The 21,266-nt window shown below is 39.4% G+C and overlaps 1 protein-coding gene across 2 annotated transcripts in view; it reads left to right on the plus strand.

Moving 5' to 3' along the window:
* Positions 1 to 16,320, plus strand: part of capn15 (calpain 15) — a 110,252-nt gene extending 93,932 nt beyond the window's left edge. For both annotated transcript variants that reach the window (XM_061967687.1, XM_061967686.1), the window contains exons 7-12: positions 171 to 323; positions 5,062 to 5,223; positions 7,088 to 7,323; positions 10,446 to 10,615; positions 10,751 to 10,929; positions 12,757 to 16,320. In XM_061967687.1, coding sequence (XP_061823671.1) covers positions 171 to 323; positions 5,062 to 5,223; positions 7,088 to 7,323; positions 10,446 to 10,615; positions 10,751 to 10,929; positions 12,757 to 12,934 — 1,078 coding nt within the window. In that variant the 3' untranslated portion in view covers positions 12,935 to 16,320. The remainder of the gene's footprint in view (positions 1 to 170; positions 324 to 5,061; positions 5,224 to 7,087; positions 7,324 to 10,445; positions 10,616 to 10,750; positions 10,930 to 12,756) is intronic.
* The last annotated feature ends 4,946 nt before the right edge of the window (positions 16,321 to 21,266 follow it).

Below are 21,266 nucleotides of genomic sequence, written 5' to 3' on the forward strand. Positions count from 1 at the left end.
TTTCATCCGGTGCGAATTATACTCCGGAGTGATTTATAATCCGAAAAATACGGTACATAAAAAAATGGGAAAATAGCCCAAAGGTCATCATGGTAATAGAAAAAGGGTGAATAGTGAGTGCTAAGTGGACTGATTGAGAGATATGTATTGCAATTTTCCTCTCTCACAAGGTTGCTTCGCCTCCGTAACCCGTGGGGTCGATTCTCGTGGAACGGCAGCTGGTCAGACGAGTGGACGGACTGGCCGCAGCACCTGCGTCATGAGCTGATGGCTCACGGGAGCAGCGAAGGGGTCTTCTGGATGGAGTACACCGATTTCATCAAGTAAGAAAAACACCTCTGAAAGAGAGTTGGGCTCAAACTTGGCCTTCAATCACTTTTAACTAGCCATGTGATGCATTGCATTGTAATTGTATAAATACATTGAACTTTGGCAACACTAAATTGGCCCTATGTACCAATGATTGTCCCACACACACTAGCTGTGGTGAAATGTGTCCTCTGCATTTGACCGTGTGAGTGTGAGTGTGAATGCTGTCTATCTGTGGACAAGTGGATGGATGGATTGATGAACTGAATTGAATGCCATGCCTCCTAGTGGCCTCCAGGAGTCATTACAGCCTCTTCCAACAGCTCATGCATAACAGGAATATTTTGTCAGCACAAGAGCCATGATGCCCTCATGCTGTGGTGTTTTCTCTCCGCACCGCAGTCAATCACTGCACTCAGCAGCCCGATGGCTGCTCTGATGCCTTGATGCTTATCAAATGTGAGCAACGGTGACTGCCAAACATACACTTTGTCGTCATTCCAGACAAGCAGCTGTCGCCAATGTAAAATGCATGAATTTTCAGCTGGGTTTGGGTTCATCTGAGGAACTACTTGGCACAGGCAAATGTCAAAGCTTTTGTTTGTGCGCAGCAGTGATGAAATGTCATCTAAGTTCCAGCATGATGGACACGTGTCATGTGACCGAGTGTTTAGTAATCTCATTGCCTCGGAGGACTTTACTCACCATCTGGTTTTGGCACCAAATTCAGCAGCGCAGTTGTGGTTGTGGTTGTTGTTGTTGTTGTTGTTTTTATAGCATGTTTTGACAAGCACGGGATGGACTCCTTCCAGAAGCGTGTAGTTGTGGCATTTTTATTGTCACTCTTGTGTTTTGGTTTAATTAGAATCATCTTTGAAGCGCTTACACACACGCACAGCAGTTGATTCACAAGAACGGATTTAATTTAGGATGCTAATGTTTTTCAAGCAACTCCAATTTGGAACTACTGCTTTCAATCATACTAATAAATAAAGTAATTAGCAAACATTAGCTTCCTTAATTTTGCACAGATGTTGCATCAGAGAGCTGGCGTTTGTTTCACCTTTGCCTTTTCTACAGAACCTAGCAAAGCCAAACATGATATTTGAACAAATATAATAGTAATTAGAGATGTCCGATAATGGGTTTTTTGCCGATATTGTCCAACTCTTAATTACTGATTCCGCTATCAACCGATACCGATATATACAGTCGTGGAATAAACACTTTATTATGCCTAATTTTGTTGTGATGCCCCGCTGGATGCATTAAACAATGTAACAAGGTTTTCCAAAATTAATCAACTCAAGTTATGGAAAAAAAATGCCAACATGTCACTGCCATATTTATTATTGAAGTCACAAAGTGCATTTTTTTTTTTTAACATGCCTCAAAACAGCAGCTTGGAATTTGGGACATGCTCTCCCTAAGAGAGCATGAGGAGGTTGAGGTGGGCGGGGTTGAGGTGGGGGAGGGGTAAGGGGTAGCGGGGGTGTATATTGTAGCGTCCCGGAAGAGTTAGTGCTGCAAGGGATTCTGGGTATTTGTTCTGTTGTGTTTATGTTGTGTTACGGTGCGGATGTTCTCCCTAAAAACTGTATTCTTATATACATTATATGTTGTATAACATTGTTATTGAAATAAAGATTACAAAAAAGAAAACCATGTTAACTGTGACGGCGGGCACGATCATAATAATTGCCAAGTTGACGGAGGTGACATGGTTTCATGCATGCGTGGACTGATCGTGTCTTCCTGAACCGATCATGTAGTGACATGGGCATGCCAAGGCACACCGGCTTCTGGGACCAATTTCAAGTTGATTGTGATGTAAACAAATAAATGTGTTCTGCTTCATGAGTAGGCACACTTTAATACATCTGATTTTTTACTTGTGTACATAGTTTTTTGGATTTTAACGTACGTCTGTTTTTAGTAGCAAATCCACGCAACTCTTAATACATGAGGCCCCTGATAACTACCCTGAAAAATGTCAGGACTTTGTCCGCTCGGTGCCAATGAAGCAGAACAACTGCGACCAGTAAAAATTCTACACGCAACACGAAAAGGGCTGCACATGGAAAAATTGCTGATTCAACTCCATAGCCTCTATTTTGAGTCAGTGCCTTTTATACAGAACAGCAAAACAGAAAAAAAGGGTGGGAAAATGTCAGCTCTTACAGGCAGTGTAAAAGGGGCGGTGGTGTTGTACTTCGCTCAAATACTATCTTGGAAGGCAGAAAAGTTGTCCTTCCCCTCTCGTTTGTTCAATTTGTTTCAGAGCCATTTATACAGAACAGTGAAAAATGGCGGCTTTAACAGGCAATGTGAACTGGTGGCTTCTTGCCCTTTGATTCTTCCTCAGATGAGGTAAAAATTGCAAGATTGACTTTGTCCCCTCATCCCATGGCTGTGTTGTTTATACAGAACTGTGAAACAAGAAAAAGGGTGAACAAATGCAGGCTTTTCAGACTGTGTGACACAGGCAGTAAAGGTGGCGTCCTAATGCAGTTATGGCTCTATCACTACCTCTGAAGGTGGAAGATTGCTGGGTCGACTTAGTCCACTAATTCCGTGCCGGTGCCATTTATACAAAACAGTGGCGATAAGAAAAAATGGTGGGAAAATGCCGTGTGAAAGGGGCTTTATTGTTGTTACAGCTTATACTCCTCTGAAAGTTGTCACGTCCACTTTTTCACTCCCATTTTGTGTCTATCACATGTTCACAATCACCACACATAAAATGCAAAAATATGCCTTTACGAAGATTATAATGCTCATTTGTGAGAGGTGAACAATGTGTTTCTTATTGTGGTTGCAGTAGTTGTGTTGTAAAAGAAAGGGTATGTACAGGTAAAAGCCAGTAAATTAGAATATTTTGAAAAACTTGATTTATTTCAGTAATTGCATTCAAAAGGTGTAACTTGTACATTATATTTATTCATTGCACACAGACTGATGCATTCAAATGTTTATTTCATTTAATTTTGATGATTTGAAGTGGCAACAAATGAAAATCCAAAATTCCGTGTGTCACAAAATTAGAATATTACTTAAGGCTAATACAAAAAAGGGATTTTTAGAAATGTTGGCCAACTGAAAAGTATGAAAATGAAAAATATGAGCATGTACAATACTCAATACTTGGTTGGAGCTCCTTTTGCCTCAATTACTGCGTTAATGCGGCGTGGCATGGAGTCGATGAGTTTCTGGCACTGCTCAGGTGTTATGAGAGCCCAGGTTGCTCTGATAGTGGCCTTCAACTCTTCTGCGTTTTTGGGTCTGGCATTCTGCATCTTCCTTTTCACAATACCCCACAGATTTTCTATGGGGCTAAGGTCAGGGGAGTTGGCGGGCCAATTTAGAACAGAAATACCATGGTCCGTAAACCAGGCACGGGTAGATTTTGCGCTGTGTGCAGGCACCAAGTCCTGTTGGAACTTGAAATCTCCATCTCCATAGAGCAGGTCAGCAGCAGGAAGCATGAAGTGCTCTAAAATTTGCTGGTAGACGGCTGCGTTGACCCTGGATCTCAGGAAACAGAGTGGACCGACACCAGCAGATGACATGGCACCCCAAACCATCACCCAACCATGCAAATTTTGCATTTCCTTTGGAAATCGAGGTCCCAGAGTCTGGAAGAAGACAGGAGAGGCACAGGATCCACGTTGCCTGAAGTCTAGTGTAAAGTTTCCACCATCAGTGATGGTTTGGGGTGCCATGTCATCTGCTGGTGTCGGTCCACTCTGTTTCCTGAGATCCAGGGTCAACGCAGCCGTCTACCAGCAAGTTTTAGAGCACTTCATGCTTCCTGCTGCTGACCTGCTCTATGGAGATGGAGGTTTCAAGTTCCAACAGGACTTGGCGCCTGCACACAGCGCAAAATCTACCCGTGCCTGGTTTATGGACCATGGTATTTCTGTTCTAAATTGGCCCGCCAACTCCCCTGACCTTAGCCCCATAGAAAATCTGTGGGGTATTGTGAAAAGGAAGATGCAGAATGCCAGACCCAAAAACGCAGAAGAGTTGAAGGCCACTATCAGAGCAACCTGGGCTCTCATAACACCTGAGCAGTGCCAGAAACTCATCGACTCCATGCCACGCCGCATTAACGCAGTAATTGAGGCAAAAGGAGCTCCAACCAAGTATTGAGTATTGTACATGCTCATATTTTTCATTTTCATACTTTTCAGTTAGCCAACATTTCTAAAAATCCCTTTTTTGTATTAGCCTTAAGTAATATTCTAATTTTGTGACACACGGAATTTTGGATTTTCATTTGTTGCCACTTCAAATCATCAAAATTAAATGAAATAAACATTTGAATGCATCAGTCTGTGTGCAATGAATAAATATAATGTACAAGTTACACCTTTTGAATGCAATTACTGAAATAAATCAAGTTTTTCAAAATATTCTAATTTACTGGCTTTTACCTGTATATAGAGCATATGTGTTTGCTACTCATGTCCTTCCGTCTAGAAAAATAACAGTTGCAATAAGTCCACAAGGGCTGAGGCAGCTGTCCGCTTTGAATAACTCCACCTGAAAAATGTGTTTGGCCCCGAAGACCCCATCTGTCTTTTTGCCCAATTTTCCCACAGACATGTAATCTCTCGGCTTTGCACTTAAACCGAGCAGCCCGTGCCTGCCTGCACTGAAAACGAGAAGAAAAAACAAGACAACACTATCACTCCAGACGCCTAATATTTGGCCTTAAAGAACAATGTCTCCATGCTCCGCCTCCCGCAGGTACTTTGATTCTGTGGATATCTGTAAGATCCACTCCGACTGGCAGGAAGTGCGGCTTCAGGGATGCTTCCCGAGCAAGGCCAGCGGTCCCGTCACTGTCACGGCCCTCACTGTGTTGGAGAGGACGGCGTTGGAGTTTGCTCTCTTCCAGGAGGGAAGCAGGTACACGCTCCCACACACTCTCGAGTACGCTACTCTTTCAGCTTCAAATCCACCTCGAAATAAATATTTACAGTTAGAAAATATCTAAAGCCACAAGAGATTTATTTTAGATTGGGAGATAGGTTTATCAATCTAAAAACATAATTCAGAGTTATTTTACTTTTTTGACATTTCCCTTCATTTGGAGCAAATTTGGACAATGTTCTTTATTCAGATATTTGTTATAAATGTTGACTTCAAAATGTTCCTTCAATGGTACATGTGGACCTTTTTTTTTTATTCATTATGCTCTCTTTGCTCAAATGTTAAATAACATTCCCCTAATTTTGGACGTTTGGAGCATTTTTTTTAATTTACTTCTACTTAGACATTTGATACAATTTTGTTGTACATTTTCCTTCACAAAGAAGTTAACTACAAATTTTAACATTGTCCTTCATTATGGTACCTTCGCAAAAATTGGCCACACATTTTAAGATTTTCCTTTATAGATAAGTTAAGTACAATTGTTGACATTTCCCTTCATTGTGGTCACTTTGCTCAAGTTTTAACGTTATCCTATTTTTCGACAAATTTTTAAATAACCCTTTATTGGGACATATGGTACAGATGTTGACATTGTGGTTACTTTGCTTAAATGTTATAATTCCCCTAATTTTGGACATTTGGAGCAAATGTTGACATTTTGGTAGAATTGTGTATAAAATCTTAAGTTAAAAAGTTAAAGTACCAATGATTGTCACAAACACAGTAGGTGTGGCGAAATTGTTCTCTGCATTTGACCCATCACCCTTGATCACCCCCTGGGAGGTGAGGGGAGCAGTGGGCAGCAGCGGTGGCCGCGCCCTGGAATCATTTTTGGTGATTTAACCCCCAATTCCAACCCTTGATGCTGAGTGCCAAGCAGGAAGATAATGGGTCCCATTTTTATAGTCTTTGGTATGACTAGTTAACATTTTCCTTCATAAAGAAGTTATGTACAAATGTTGATATTTTTACTTCATTGTGGTTACTTTGCTCAAATATAAATATTTCCGTAATTTTGGTCATTTAGAGCAAATATTTACATTTTCTTTCATAGAGAAGTTAAGTACACATTTGAACACTTTCCTTTATAGAGAAGTTAAGTACAAATGTTTGACATTTCCTTTCATTGTGGTCACTTTGCTCAAATTGTAACATTCCCCTATTTTTTTTACATTTGGAGCACATTTTGACATTTCCCTTCATAGAGAATGTATGTACAAATCTTGACATTTTACTTTATTGTTCTTTGCTCAAATGTTAACATTTAATTTAATTTAATGTTAACAAATGTCCAATTAATTTTGGACATTTGGAGCAAATTTGGACTTTTCCCTTTGTTAGACTTAGAGACTTAGACTTCCTTTTTATTGTCATTCAAATTTGAACTTTACAGTACAGATAAGAACGAAATTTTGTTGGGACATTTGATAGAAATTTTGGCATTTTTCTTCATAGAGAAGTTATGTAATTGTTTTTAACATTTTCCTTCATTGTAGTTACTTTGCTCAAATGTTAACATTCCCATAATTTTAGACATTTGGAGCAAATTTTGACATTTTGGTACAAATTTGTATAAAACGTTGACATTTTCCTTCAAAGAGAACTTTGGTACAAATGTTGACATTTCCTTCATAGAGAAGTTATGTACGAATGTTGACATTTTACTTCATTTTGGTTACGGTAATTTTCTCAAATGTTAACATTCCCTTAATTTTGGACATTTAGAGCAAATTTTGACATTTTCCTTCATAGAAAAGTTAATTAAGCACAATTTTTGACATTTCCCTTATTTGTGGTCACTTTGCTAAATTTTCGACATTTTTCCCTAACCTCCTAGGCGCTCGGACACAGCCGACAGTCACCTGCTGGACCTGTGCATCATGGTGTTTCGCGCCTCCTTCGGGAGTAACAACAAGCTGACCCTGGGCCGCCTGTTGGCACACAGCAAGCGAGCGGTGAAGAAGTTTGTCGGCTGCGATGTGATGTTGGAGCCTGGCGAGTACGCCGTGGTGTGCTGCGCCTTTAACCACTGGCAGATGAACGTCAGTGGGTCAGGAGGTCCACCCACACCTAGTAAGTGTGCTGACATCGTTACCTGCTTCATATGAAAAGTGTTAAAATAACTTCTGTTGTGACTCGGCCCGTGTAGATGACGTCATCACTTAGTTTGCACAGCCAGTCATGGGTGCATATTAATGAAGTGAGTATTAATATAAACAGTAGCAGAAAATATATTTACATATAATATGTCTCAAATCAGCCGTAGTCTTAAATCAGCGTGCGTGGGTTAGACATAACAGCAGTCACATGCTATTTAATAAAAAACAAAACACAGCTGTTATTTTGACTATTATGTCACAACAACAATACAACGTGACACACACTTAGAAGAAGCCAAATATGCTTTAAGTACTGTATTTTCCGGGCAATAGAGCGCACTGGTATTTAAGCCGCACCCACCAAATTTTAGAAGAAAAAAATATGTTTACATATATTAGCCACAGTGGGCCATCAGCCGCAGATATATACCGGTACGAAAGATTTTGTTAATGATTATTTCCATACCTTTAATTGTTTCCAAACGGTGCCTGTCACACGGCAGTAAAATGGCTGAACAAACAAAACAGAAGTCATCGTCATGGACCCACTTGCTGCAGAAGCTACCTCTCCAATCAGCTAAACAGACTCAATAACTTCACGGTGACATTTTGGTGAATTTACGAAACTGAAACAATACAAAAAGAATGCCATTGTAAGTTAATAATACTCATAAAAGCACTTGTAAACGTGTCTGCTAATGCTAACGATTCTAGCTCGATCACAAATATGCATAAAAACTAGAGATGTCCGATAATGGCTTTCTTGCCGATATCCGATATTCCGATATTGTCCAACTCTTAAATTACCGATTCCGATATCAACCGATACCGATATATACAGTCGCGGAATTAACACATTATTATGCCTGATTTTGTTGTGATGCCCCGCTGGATGAATTAAACAATGTAACAAGGTTTTCCAAAATAAATCAACTCAAGTTATGGAAAAAAAATGCCAACATGACACTGCCATATTTATTATTGAAGTCACAAAGTGCATTATTTTTTTAACATGCCTCAAAACAGCAGCTTGGAATTTGAGACATGCTCTCCCTGAGAGAGCATAAGGAGGTTGAGGTGGAGTGGGGGAGGGGGGTGTATATTGGTATATTGTAGCGTCCCGGAAGAGTTAGTGCTGCAAGGGGTTCTGGGTATTTGTTCTGTTGTGTTTATGTTGTGTTACGGTGCGGATGTTCTCCCAAAATGTGTTTGTCATTCCTGTTTGGTGTGGGTTCACAGTGTGGCGCATATTAGTAACAGTGTTAAAATTGTTTATACAATCACCCTCAGTGTGACCTGTATGGCTGTTGACTAAGTATGCATGGCATTCGCTTGTGTGTGTGTAAAGCCATAGATATTATGTGATTTGGGCCGGCACACAAAGGCAGTGCCTTTAAGGTTTATTGGCGCGCTGTACTTCTCCCTATGTTCGTGTACCACTCCGTACAGCGGCGTTTTAAAAAGTCACACGTTACTTTTTTAAACCGATACCGATCATTTCCGATATTAGATTTTAAAGCATTTATCGGCCGATAATATCGGACATCTCTAATAAAAACACTATACTAGTAGGTATAAATTGTTTAAGGTACCGTATTTTCCGCACTATAAGGCGCACCGGATTATTAGCCGCACCTTCAATGAATGGCATATTTCATAACTTTGTCCACCAATAAGCCGCCCCGGACTATAAGCCGCGCCTACGCTGCGCTAAAGGGAATGTCAAAAAAACAGTCAGATAGGTCAGTCAAACTTTAATAATATATTAAAAACCAGCGTTCTAACAACTCTGTTCACTCCCAAAATGTACGCAAATGTGCAATCACAAACATAGTAAAATTCAAAATAGTGCAGAGCAATAGCAACATAATGTTGCTCGAACGTTAATGTCACAACACACAAAATAAACATAGCGCTCACTTTCTGAAGTTATTCTTCATTCGTAAATCCTTCGTCTTCGGTGTCCGAAGTGAAAAGTTGGGCAAATTTACGATCCACTGGCAGATGTTGGCGTCGTCTGGCGCTGCCTCCTCGTCTTAGTGAAGGTGTGTTCGCCTTCTGTCATCCATTGTTCCCACGCAGTTAGCAGTCTAGCTTCGAATGCCCTGTTGACACCAATATCTAGCGGCTGGAGGTCTTTTGTCAATCCACCCGGAATGACGGCGAGTATTGAATTAAGCGCGTAAGCGTGTCTCTCAATGTGCTGTTATGAGCTAGCAAATATAACAACTACACTACCCAGCATGCAACGATAGTTACGAGCATGCGCGGTAGCCCTGAGAAGCGTTGTATGCTGGCAGTTAGAATGTGGTTATGAGCACGCTGTGAGTAAACGTTGAGAACTCAGTTAACACGCCTCGTCTGCATTATTTATAATTAGACAGACAACACACTTAATAGGAGCCATTTTGGGGTCTTTACATAAACACACAAATGGAAATGAAACGTCACATATCCCAGCATGCACCGCGCGCTTCTTCTACGGGGAAAAAAGATGGCGGCTGTTTACCGTAGTTGCGAGACCTAAACTTTATGAAAATGAATCTTAATATTTATCCATATATAAAGCGCACCGGGTTATAAGGCGCACTGTCAGCTTTTGAGAAAATTTGTGGTTTTTAGGTGCGCCTTATAGTGCGGAAAATACGGTATATTGTAAAATTTACAAACATTGCTTGGAGTAATGAATTAAGAATCATTTTGAGCAGAAATGCAATGGACAGTTTTACACTCGGTTCAAGGCCCAAAACAGGAAGTACATTTTCAACCTGCAGCACATGCAGTGAGTGAACTCGCCGAAAAGGTGGTGCCATAGCACAAACAGTCACACACCTATTCAGTGTCTCTGTGAGTGTAATATGAAAACTATTTGTGGAATGCAAAAAATGATGGCCGTTAGCGAAGAAAAATCCAATAATTAGCTGCATCGTTTTATAAGCCGCAGCGTTCAAAGTGTTGGAAAGTAGTTCTGAAAATACGGTATGTGTCTTTTACATATTTAGGCTCCTATTATATCCTGTTCAATTGCCTCCTTATAGCTATTTTTAGATTATATTCTGAACAAATTAATCCCTCATATCTCCATCTCCCTCGTAGTCTCCAGTCCAACCAGTGGAGCCCAGCGACGGCCTAGTCAGGACTTCCCGGGCTACATCCTGGCTATTTACAGTTCCAGGCAGGTGATGGTGGAGCAGGTGGAGGCGACCCCTACCACGCTGGCTGACGCTATCATCCTTCTGACGGAAAACAAAGGCGAAAGACACGAGGTAAAGCGTGGTAATTATCGATTCGGCAGGTGTAACTATGACAGTGCTCATCTCTGACTGTCAAGCAAAGTCAAAGGAAGAATTTGGATTAAGCTCCTGCTAAGTGTACGTAATAACATGTGGGTGCCATCGTAGGGCCGCGAGGGCATGACGTGCTACTATTTGACGCACGGCTGGGCGGGGCTCATCGTGGTAGTGGAAAATCGCCACCCCAAGTACTACCTCCACGTCTCCTGTGACTGCACGGACAGCTTCAATGTGGTGTCGACGCGCGGCAGCCTCAAGACCATCGACAGCGTACCTCCTTTACACCGGTACCATTCTATTTTGGTTGGGAATAAAGTAAACATCTAGCTTGCTTTTCATCAGTTTTTTAACGCAGTGGGGCTAGTTGACACTTCATTAATTGCAAGCTGAATTTAGACTGCATGTACACGCGCAAATGCTTCACTTGCACAGTCACGTGTACATACAGTATCTGACATGTCCCCCCTCAGGAGTTATGACCCATATAAAAAGCAGCTGTAAAATGTCACCATTTTTTTTTAATGCTCTCATTAACAAGACAAGGATGGCTGGACACTATAGCAACTCTAATGTAATATTGTGCAGTCTTTTTCACATTCTCTTTGTTTTGCAAATATATGAATGCTTTATTTAGCTATACCAAAATATAAAAAAAACTCTTCTAAATATGATAGACTGCAGTTTAACAAATGTATTTTAAAGCAACAGTAAGGAATATTTTTAGATGTTTTTCTTAGTTTGTTTTAAAACATTTTCATACATAAGCTACCATTGCTGAGTGGAATTGAATATAAAGTTTGAAAAAAAAGTGTTTCATTTTATGTTAATAGAAGGGTTAGTCAAATACAGCCATCTAAAAAAATAAACAATGGGTTAAATGAAGTAAAATTGATAAAGTATTTTTTAAATGTTTACTACTCAATTTAAATGAACAGTAATATAATATATATGTGTGTGTGTGTGTGTGTGTGTGTGTGTGTGTGTGTGTGTGTGTGTGTGTGTGTGTGTGTGTGTGTGTGTGTGTGTGTGTGTGTGTGTGTCTGTGTGTGTGTGTATATATATATATATATATATATATATATATATATATATATATATATATATATATATATATATATATATATATATATATATATATATAGGATATGATACTTTTATTTATCCAATTACGTTGCAGTGCTGGTTTTTACAAACACGCACACACATATATATAATATATATAATATTTTATATATAAATATATTATATAATATATATAAATTATATATATATATATATATATATATATAATAGAAAATATGATATAAGTAAATGAATGCTATATGTATTTTATAAATGGATTGATAAAGTATTTAAAAAGTTAACTAATAAAAAAGTTTTATTTAAAGCAACCGTAAGGAATATGTGTTTAATTGTTGGGAATGTTGAGGAATCAGATTAATCGTGATTATGTAACACAAACTTTTTAGGGGATTAAATAATATACTGTATTAACTTTCAAGGGACATAGGCTGACTTTTTGTCCTTTCACCAATTTGATGCTGTATCTTTAGCCATAATATTTGTTGTTACTCCATTATACATGATTTTTACCAAGAGTGGGTGTTTTTTCCCCCTCTGAAATATTTTAATTATTTATTTCTTTTTTTCTACAAATGTGTCACAACTGTCCATTAGTATAATTGGGCATAACATGAGATATCTTACTAATTTAAACCTGTGACATCGTCTGATCAAAATGCCTTTAAAAGGGTCAAAATAAAAATAAAAAAAAACGTTAAATTTTTGACACTTTTATTTGGGGCTTTATTGGGAAATTTTACCAAAAAAAAAAAAAAGGAAAAATAATCTAAATTTTTTTACACCCTTCAATAACTTTGGCTTTGAAGGTCATTAAAATCAAAGTGTAAAATAAAATTGAATATTTTTGTGTAGTTTTGTCTACTACAAAATACCATTTTCTTGATAAATTAAAGCCTTAATATATAGATTAAGAGTATATAAAGTTTTTTCTTTACCTTTATTGCATGTCACACTATGTAATGCCACCATGTTTCTAGGCATACTATTTACACTGTCCTCCTTGTTTCATTGCTCTCTGCCTCCCCCCGCAGGCAAGTGCTGGTGGTGCTCTCCCAGCTGGAAGGTAACGCCGGCTTCTCCATCACGCACCGGCTGGCTCACCGCAAGGCACCGCAGGCGTATCTGGGCGACTGGACGCCGACCAAAGCCACCCACAGCCCACAGCTCACCCCGGACATCGACGGGCTGCACCGACCCCGGCCGCTATGACCACCGGCCGACCGTCACACCACTGGAACACTGGGCAGGGGGCATGTGGAGAAGGGCACGCGTCTGAATGTATTCATCAACACTGAAGCTCTCGTCCAAGTGGCGATGAAGGAGGAACTCGCTCAGCCTCCAGCTCCGGCTTGAAAGTGTCAAGTGTGGACAGCTTCGAAGCAAGCGCTGTAACTTGGATTCCCAAAAAGTCAGGGTGGAGTGCTATAACTACTGAGCCATTGTCCAAGACCTCCTCGTCAATCCTCCGCCCACAGCAACCCGACCCAACAGTACGGTACCAATCGAGCCAATTTTTTTTATTTGACAATGCAGGTACAGTACCAGTCTTACATGTTTCATCCTCATATGTTATTGTTGAGCAGGTTTTAGAGGAAGACATTTTCTAACTTTCATCTTCATGCTCTTATCTCAGGACCAAAAGGTGTCATTTTAAGGCTTGTTTTCCTCCAATAGAAAAATCTATACAAACATGTTTAATGTATTGCCATCGCAGTGACATGTACTGTGCATCATTACAACAAACACACATCAAAAGGCTTTTGAAATGTCACTGCCTTTTGTGAGCCGATAAAAACTGGCCCACGACTCATTTTGGGGCCAGACGTTCCGTTTGGAAATGGTGATCTCAAAATATTCATAGCCAGTAGTAGTTCTGAATGAGGTCCGCACACTGTAATTCTTTTTTTAAGCCATTTTTCATACACTCTGGGGACAAAAGTTTTGGGACATTTCCACTACTGCAAGTAAAAATCTCAAAATATGGACAATTTCCAACTCGTGGCTGTTTTCATTTTAAGGGTCTGTTTCCTTAAAGTTAAACATTTGAAGCAAATTTAGACATTTCCCTTCATTTTGGTTAATTTGATTTAAATTGTATTAATCCAGTTATTTTTGCGTCCTTTGCTAATTTTAATATTTTCTTTCAGTGATACATTTTTGTTTACATCTCTTTGCATTTGGCTTCATTCAAGCAAGGTTAGACGTTTCCCTTCATTTGCGTTAAATTGCTCAAATGTTGACATTCACTCCATGTAGCAAATGTTGACATTTTCTTTCACTGAGATACTACCGGCAAATTGTCATTTCCCTTAATCAGGACATTTGGAGCACATTTTGACAAATGTTTCTTCATAGAGAAGTTTGGAGCAAATGTTTGACATATCCCTTCAGTTGGGTCATTTGGAGCAAACTTTTCATTTCTTTTTAAGTTTAGACATGTTTTAGTTAGTTTAACATGTTCTTTCATACAGCATTTTGGCATACATTTGACATTTTCCTCCATTTGAACCAAATTTTGACATTTTCATTCATTAGGCATACATTTGACATTTTCCTTCATTTGGACCACAGTTTGACATTTTCCATCATAGTTTGCTACATCCCATCACTTGGGTCATTTGCAACATATTGTTAAATGTTCAAATTAGTAATTTTAACATTTTCCTCCGTAAAGAAATTTGGCATGAATTTGACATTTTCCTTAAATTTTGACATATTCCTTCATACAGACATATGGCGTAAATGTGTTCATTTGGACTAAATGTTTACATTTTCCTTCGTAGAGAAGTTTGGAGCAAATCTTTGCCATCTTTTGAGTCATTTGGAGCAATATTTTTTAATGTAAATTTTTAGTAGTTTAAACGTTTTCTTTTGTATTTGGCATACATTTTTTTTATTGGGACATTTTTTGTACATTTTGACATTTCCCTACCTGAAGTTTGGAGCAAATGTCATTTGAGTTATTTAGAGCAAACAAACATTCCCCTTTAATTTTAGACATTTAGTTGTTTGGTTCATGGAGAAAGAAGTTTGGCACATATTTGGACATTTTCCATCATTTGAATTAATATTTGACCTTTCCCTTTATTTGGATTATTTTACTAAATTTTGATCTTAGCATTCATTGGGACATTTTCCTTCAATATGATATGTGATTTAAAAATCAACATTTTCCCCCATTTTTGTCATTTTCCTAAAATTTTAACACTAATTTTGGGCATTTACTTCATGTTTTAAGATTTGTTTTGCATATATTGGCATTTCCCTCATTGTGACTTGTTTATATGCTGTTTTTGTATTAGTTTTCCTAAAAATCAGATATACCAGCCCCCCAGACACATTTTTTTCTGTAAATTTGGCCCCCCCCGAGTCAAAATAATTGCCCAGGTCTGATATAGAGGAATATTTACGGACTTCTTTGGCGTACCACTAGATGGAGCCCGCGTACCCACACTTTGAGAATGACTGTCCCACATTAATGAAGAGTTTATCCCAACACTTTTGTCCATCCTTTTTTTCACTCCCCTCATGTTGGTGCAGTCTAAATGCTGGAAGCTGTAGTCATTACTCGTCTACTTCCCAATACATCAATTCCCAGAGCTGGGCCTCAACTCCCCCTTGTCTCTCTCTCTCTCTCTAGATAGATGGAATTCATGTTGTTGTTTTTTGGAAGGTGGCCTCCATATTTGTCCGTTATGCTCACATTTCAAAGACTTTGGAGTGTTGTCAAGGGAGTCCCTTAGCAGCTGTTAGGACAATGGAGGCTCTCACTTGGAGACCTTTGGTTTACAAAAGAGTGAGAGAGTCCAGGTCCTTGCATTTTGTTGCAGTGAAAAAAAACGGCCAGCTACTTTTTCACCGTCATGTCTTCTTGCTGTTGAGATGAATGCGGTACAGTCCAATCACAGCCATGGGAGAGTTTTTTTTTATTGTTGGTCTTACTTGAAAGCTGCAAAGCTCTGGAGTGATTTCAGCTCCTTTTAAATCAAAAGCTTGATTATTTTTTTGTCTTTTACGCCATTTTTTTTTGTTTGTTTGTTTCATTTTACCTTCAGGAGGAGTTTAAAAAGTGTAAATAAGTTTTCCAAAGAAACTTCTGTGAATAAATGACCACTTTTCTAGATATTTGCACTGAGCAGCTGTGCAATTTAATTTATTTGGTTCAATTTGCAGAAGGCGATCATTTTATGTTTATTTCATGTGCTCTAATGTTTGTTTCCTGTCATCCTTCGGCTCTCTGGTGTCCTGGTGGTGGTTTTTGTTTTGTTTCAGTGGCGCCCCCTGCTGCTGGCCAGACTAGGCTACAAGCTAGAGACAATACGCACTAGCTGGCCTTTCCTCTCTGATGTAACTGTACAGGTGCAAAGCTGAGCTCCACTGTAAGAAATGGTAACAACACATTTAAACAATAAAAAAGACGTAGTTGACTCCAACAAGCAGGAGCTTACGAATGTGATATATATATATATATATATATATATATATTTTATTGATCGATTTTTGTCAGGGGGATGAGTATATGTGTACAAATATGTTTGTTTTAATATTTCAATCTCAGGTTCCAATGGACCAAATAAAATTTGTTTTTTAACTAAGCATTTGTTTTTGTTGTATTGAATCTGGATTGAATGCCTTGGTCTTGGTGCTTGCAGTTTATCCAACAGAAAATATATATTAGTTTTTTTTTTATTGTTACGACAGCATTCTTTTTTTTGCTTTTTTACATCAAGCAATTATGTGTATATATAACTATATGTACATATAGTATACATATATACTAAATATATGTATGAATATACAAACCCCGTTTCCATATGAGTTGGGAAATTGTGTTAGATGTAAATATAAATGGAATACAATGATTTGCAAATCATTTTCAACCCATATTCAGTTGAATATGCTACAAAGACAACATATTTGATGTTCAAACTTATAATCTTTTTTTTTTTTTTTTTTTTTTTGCAAATAATCATTAACTTTAGAATTTGATGCCAGCAACACGTGACAAAGAAGTTGGGAAAGGTGGCAATAAATACTTATAAAGTTGAAGAGTGCTCATCAAACACTTATTTGGAACATCCCACAGGTGAACAGGCAAATTGGGAACAGGTGGGTGCCATGATTGGGTATAAAAGCAGATTCCATGAAATGCTCAGTCATTCACAAACAAGGATGGGGCGAGGGTCACCACTTTGTCAACAAATGCGTGAGCAAATTGTTGAACAGTTTAAGAAAAACCTTTCTCAACCAGCTATTGCAAGGAATTTAGGGATTTCACCATCTACGGTCCGTAATATCATCAAAGGGTTCAGAGAGTCTGGAGAAATCACTGCACGTAAGCAGCTAAGCCCGTGACCTTCGATCCCTCAGGCTGTACTGCATCAACAAGCGACATCAGTGTTTAAAGGATATCACCACATGGGCTCAGGAACACTTCATAACCCACTGTCAGTAACTACAGTTGGTCGCTACATCTTTAAGTGCAAGTTAAAACTCTCCTATGCAAGGCAAAAACCGTTTATCAACAACACCCAGAAACGTTGTCGGCTTCGCTGGGCCTGAGCTCATCTAAGATGGACTGATACAAATTGGAAAAGTGTTCTGTGGTCTGACGAGTCCACATTTCAAATTGTTTTTGGAAACTGTGGACGTCGTGTCCTCCGGACCAAAGAGGAAAAGAACCATCCGGATTGTTATAGACGCAAAGTTGAAAAGCCAGCATCTGTGATGGTATGGGGGTGTATTAGTGCCCAAGACATGGGTAACTTACACATCTGTGAAGGCGCCATTAATGCTGAAAGGTACATTCAGGTTTTGGAGCAACATATGTTGCCATCCAAGCAACGTTACCATGGACGCCCCTGCTTATTTCAGCAAGACAATGCCAAGCCACGTGTTACATCAACGTGGCTTCATAGTAAAAGAGTGCGGGTACTAGACTGGCCTGCCTGTAGTCCAGACCTGTCTCCCATTGAAAATGTATGGCGCAATATGAAGCCTAAAATACCACAACGGAGACCCCCGGACTGTTGAACAACTTAAGCTGTACATCAAGCAAGAATGGGAAAGAATTCCACCTGAGAAGCTTAAAAAATGTGTCTCCTCAGTTCCCAAACGTTTACTGAGTGTTGTTAAAAGGAAAGGCCATGTAACACAGTGGTGAACATGCCCTTTCCCAACTACTTTAGCACGTGTTGCAGCCATGAAATTCTAAGTTAATTATTATTTGCAAAAAAAAATAAAGTTTGAGTTTGAACATCAAATATCTTGTCTTTGTAGTGCATTCAATTGAATATGGGTTGAAAAGGATTTGCAAATCATTGTATTCCGTTTATATTAACATCGAACACAATTTTCCAACTCATATGGAAACGGGGTTTGTATATTTATATATATATATGTATATATATATATATATATATATGTCTTAATAAGGTTATCCAAAAAAATAGTGCTCGATACCGTAGTAGAGCGCAATATATGTATGTGTGGGAAAAAAAATCACAAGACTATTTCATCTCTACAGGCCTGTTTCATGAGGGGGGGTACCCTCAATCGTCAGGAGATTTTAATGGGAGCATTCGCATACCATGGTTTATATAGGGCACAGAGTGGGTGGGTACAGGCTGGCCTAGGGGCGTGGTGATTGGCTCATGTGTTGCCTAGGAGGTGTTTCCGTCTATGGCGGCATGTTGTTACAATTTCGCTGCGCTTGTTGAGGGATGACAGGTCTGGACGGTAAATAATAAACAGTTTCTCTTTCAAGCATAGGTTGCATCTTTTATTACCACTATTGTAAGGTGTGCTGGATGCAAGAATTTGCCATGTTATTGAATATTCAACATTATTGTCTTTGAGGTCCCAAATGTGTTTGCTGAGTTCTGTGGTATTTCGCAGGTTTTTGTTCCTGAAAGAAGCCTTGTGATTGTTCCATCTGGTTTTGTCCTCACCAAGGAGCAGCGAGAATACCAAGAAGCGCATATGCCAAATTTTCAAAGAGAACGGCCTACGGATCACGATTGAAGCCAACAAGCAAACCGTCAACTTCCTTGACGTCACTTTCAACCTGAGAAATAACAGCTACCAACCATTCACGAAACCCAACACAACACTCCAATATGTGCACCATGACAGCAACCACCCACCCACCACCACGAAAAGAATACCTACCGGAATCAATAAAAGGCTATCGATGCTGTCATCTAGCAAAGCTGAATTTGACCAAGCAACCCCCCCGTACCAAAAAGCCCTTGATGAAAGCGGATACAATTTCACCCTCACCTATGAACCCACGCCAGGAAACCAGCCAAAAAAGAACAGAAAACGGAACGACATCATCTGGTACAACCCCCCATACAGCAAAAACGTCTCAACGAACATTGGACACAAATTCCTCAACCTGATTGACAAACACTTTCCCAAAGACAACATCCTAAGAAAAGTATTCAACAAGAACAACATTAAATTGAGCTACAGCTGCATGAACAATATACGACAAATCATCTCAAACCACAACAAAACAATTGCAAATGAGCCGTCGTCCCTCAGACAGAGCGACTCCAAAACCAACAAAGGATGTAATTGTCGAAAGAAACCTGATTGCCCCCTCAACGGGGGGTGCTTACAAACATCAGTTGTCTACCAATCTAAGGTAATACGCAAGGACATTAACACATCCGACACATATGTAGGATTAACCGAGGGAGAATTCAAAACCAGATGGAACAATCACAAGGCTTCTTTCAGGAACAAAAACCTGCGAAATACCACAGAACTCAGCAAACACATTTGGGACCTCAAAGACAATAATGTTGAATATTCAATAACATGGCAAATTCTTGCATCCAGCACACCTTACAATAGTGGTAATAAAAGATGCAACCTATGCTTGAAAGAGAAACTGTTTATTATTTACCGTCCAGACCTGTCATCCCTCAACAAGCGCAGCGAAATTGTAACAACATGCCGCCATAGACGGAAACACCTCCTAGGCCACACATGAGCCAATCACCACGCCCCTAGGCCAGCCTGTACCCACCCACTCTGTGCCCTATATAAACCATGGTATGCGAATGCTCCCATTAAAATCTCTTGACGATTGAGGGTACCCCCCCTCATGAAACAGGCCTGTAGAGATGAAATAGTCTTGTGATTTTTTTTCCCACACATACATATATATATATATATATATATATATATATGGTTGAGGTTTCTGTGGTCTATCCTTTATACAGTGCTCAATACCGGGGTAGAGCGGAATATACGTTAGTTTAGGGAAAAACACAGAGGCTATTTCATCCCTACAAGCCTGTTTCGCAGAGGATTTTATTAAATTAAATTAAATTAATAATAATTAAATTATTAAATATAGGAAAAAAAAATACCGGCAGCGGTAAAGTTTAGACGCATGAAGGAAAGAAGAAAGTGAATGAACGTTTATAACTGAATACATTTAAATTTGCATAAAAAATTAGTTTTCTTTTGTATTATTTTTATGACAACCTTTTTCCCCAAACACAATATAGAATGTGAGATACAACAGGATAATGCATACATTTCAAAATAGTTACAAAAAAGTGGGACCCCAAAAATTTACTGTGGGACCCCATTTTTATGACTTGATGGGACCCTATTTTGAAATTTCCTAGAGCCAACACGGATGGAGTCTTGGTGCGTGCAAAACAGCAGCAGGCGGTTCTAATACTAATCAAATATCATCCCGGGGGCTTTGACTTTTTGACACGTAGGCTTTATCGGATCATTTTGCAAAAAAAAATGTAAATGTTCTTTATTCGGACATATGGATAAAATGCCCTTATACTTCATTTTAGACATTTAGATTTTTAACAGTTGCCTCAAATGTTGGTGTTTCCTTTCTTCGGGACATGTGTCTCAACTTGAGACATTCCCCCTTTTAGAGTCTCCTCCCCCTTTGTCTTTGCTCCATCCTTCCTTTCTAAAGATGTCTTTCTGTCCTGCTTTCTAGTCTTTTCCGTGCCTGTCCAACTCTTCCCCCCCACCCCCAAACCTCAGCTACCTTCTCGCCCCTATCTCCACTCCCAGTCCTGGCCCCCCTGGAGGGACATTTGTCACAGGCCGTGAGGGCTCGGTGAGAGGATGACACCCTGCATGAGGAGCTGTCAATCACCTCAATCCTGAAGCAAGAAGCAAGCGACGACCTCCAGAAAAAAGTGGTCTTTCTGCCCGGAACCAAAAGGTAAGAGATATGTGCTGCTGTTTCGTGTGTGCTGTGACTCATCTGAGACTGGACAGGCGCTGCCAGCTGAAAATGTGATAAGGTTCGGGGTGAAATAGTGCCAGGACTGCTGCTCCTGTAGATATGAGGCAATCTTTTTCTGCTCTAATTTTGGGGTCAACGCATGCATGAACATCTTAGAAATAGAAAAGTGTTCATTTCGAATGAGAGTTATGCATTAAATGAACATATTGGCTGTGACTGCTGCACTACTTTCACCACTAATACAAAAAAAACAACAAAAAGTTATAGCAATCCCAAGGGTGACCTCTCAGCAATCTGATG

Source organism: Nerophis lumbriciformis, linkage group LG11, assembly GCF_033978685.3.
Source record: "Nerophis lumbriciformis linkage group LG11, RoL_Nlum_v2.1, whole genome shotgun sequence".
NCBI classification, from domain to species: Eukaryota; Metazoa; Chordata; class Actinopteri; order Syngnathiformes; family Syngnathidae; genus Nerophis; species Nerophis lumbriciformis.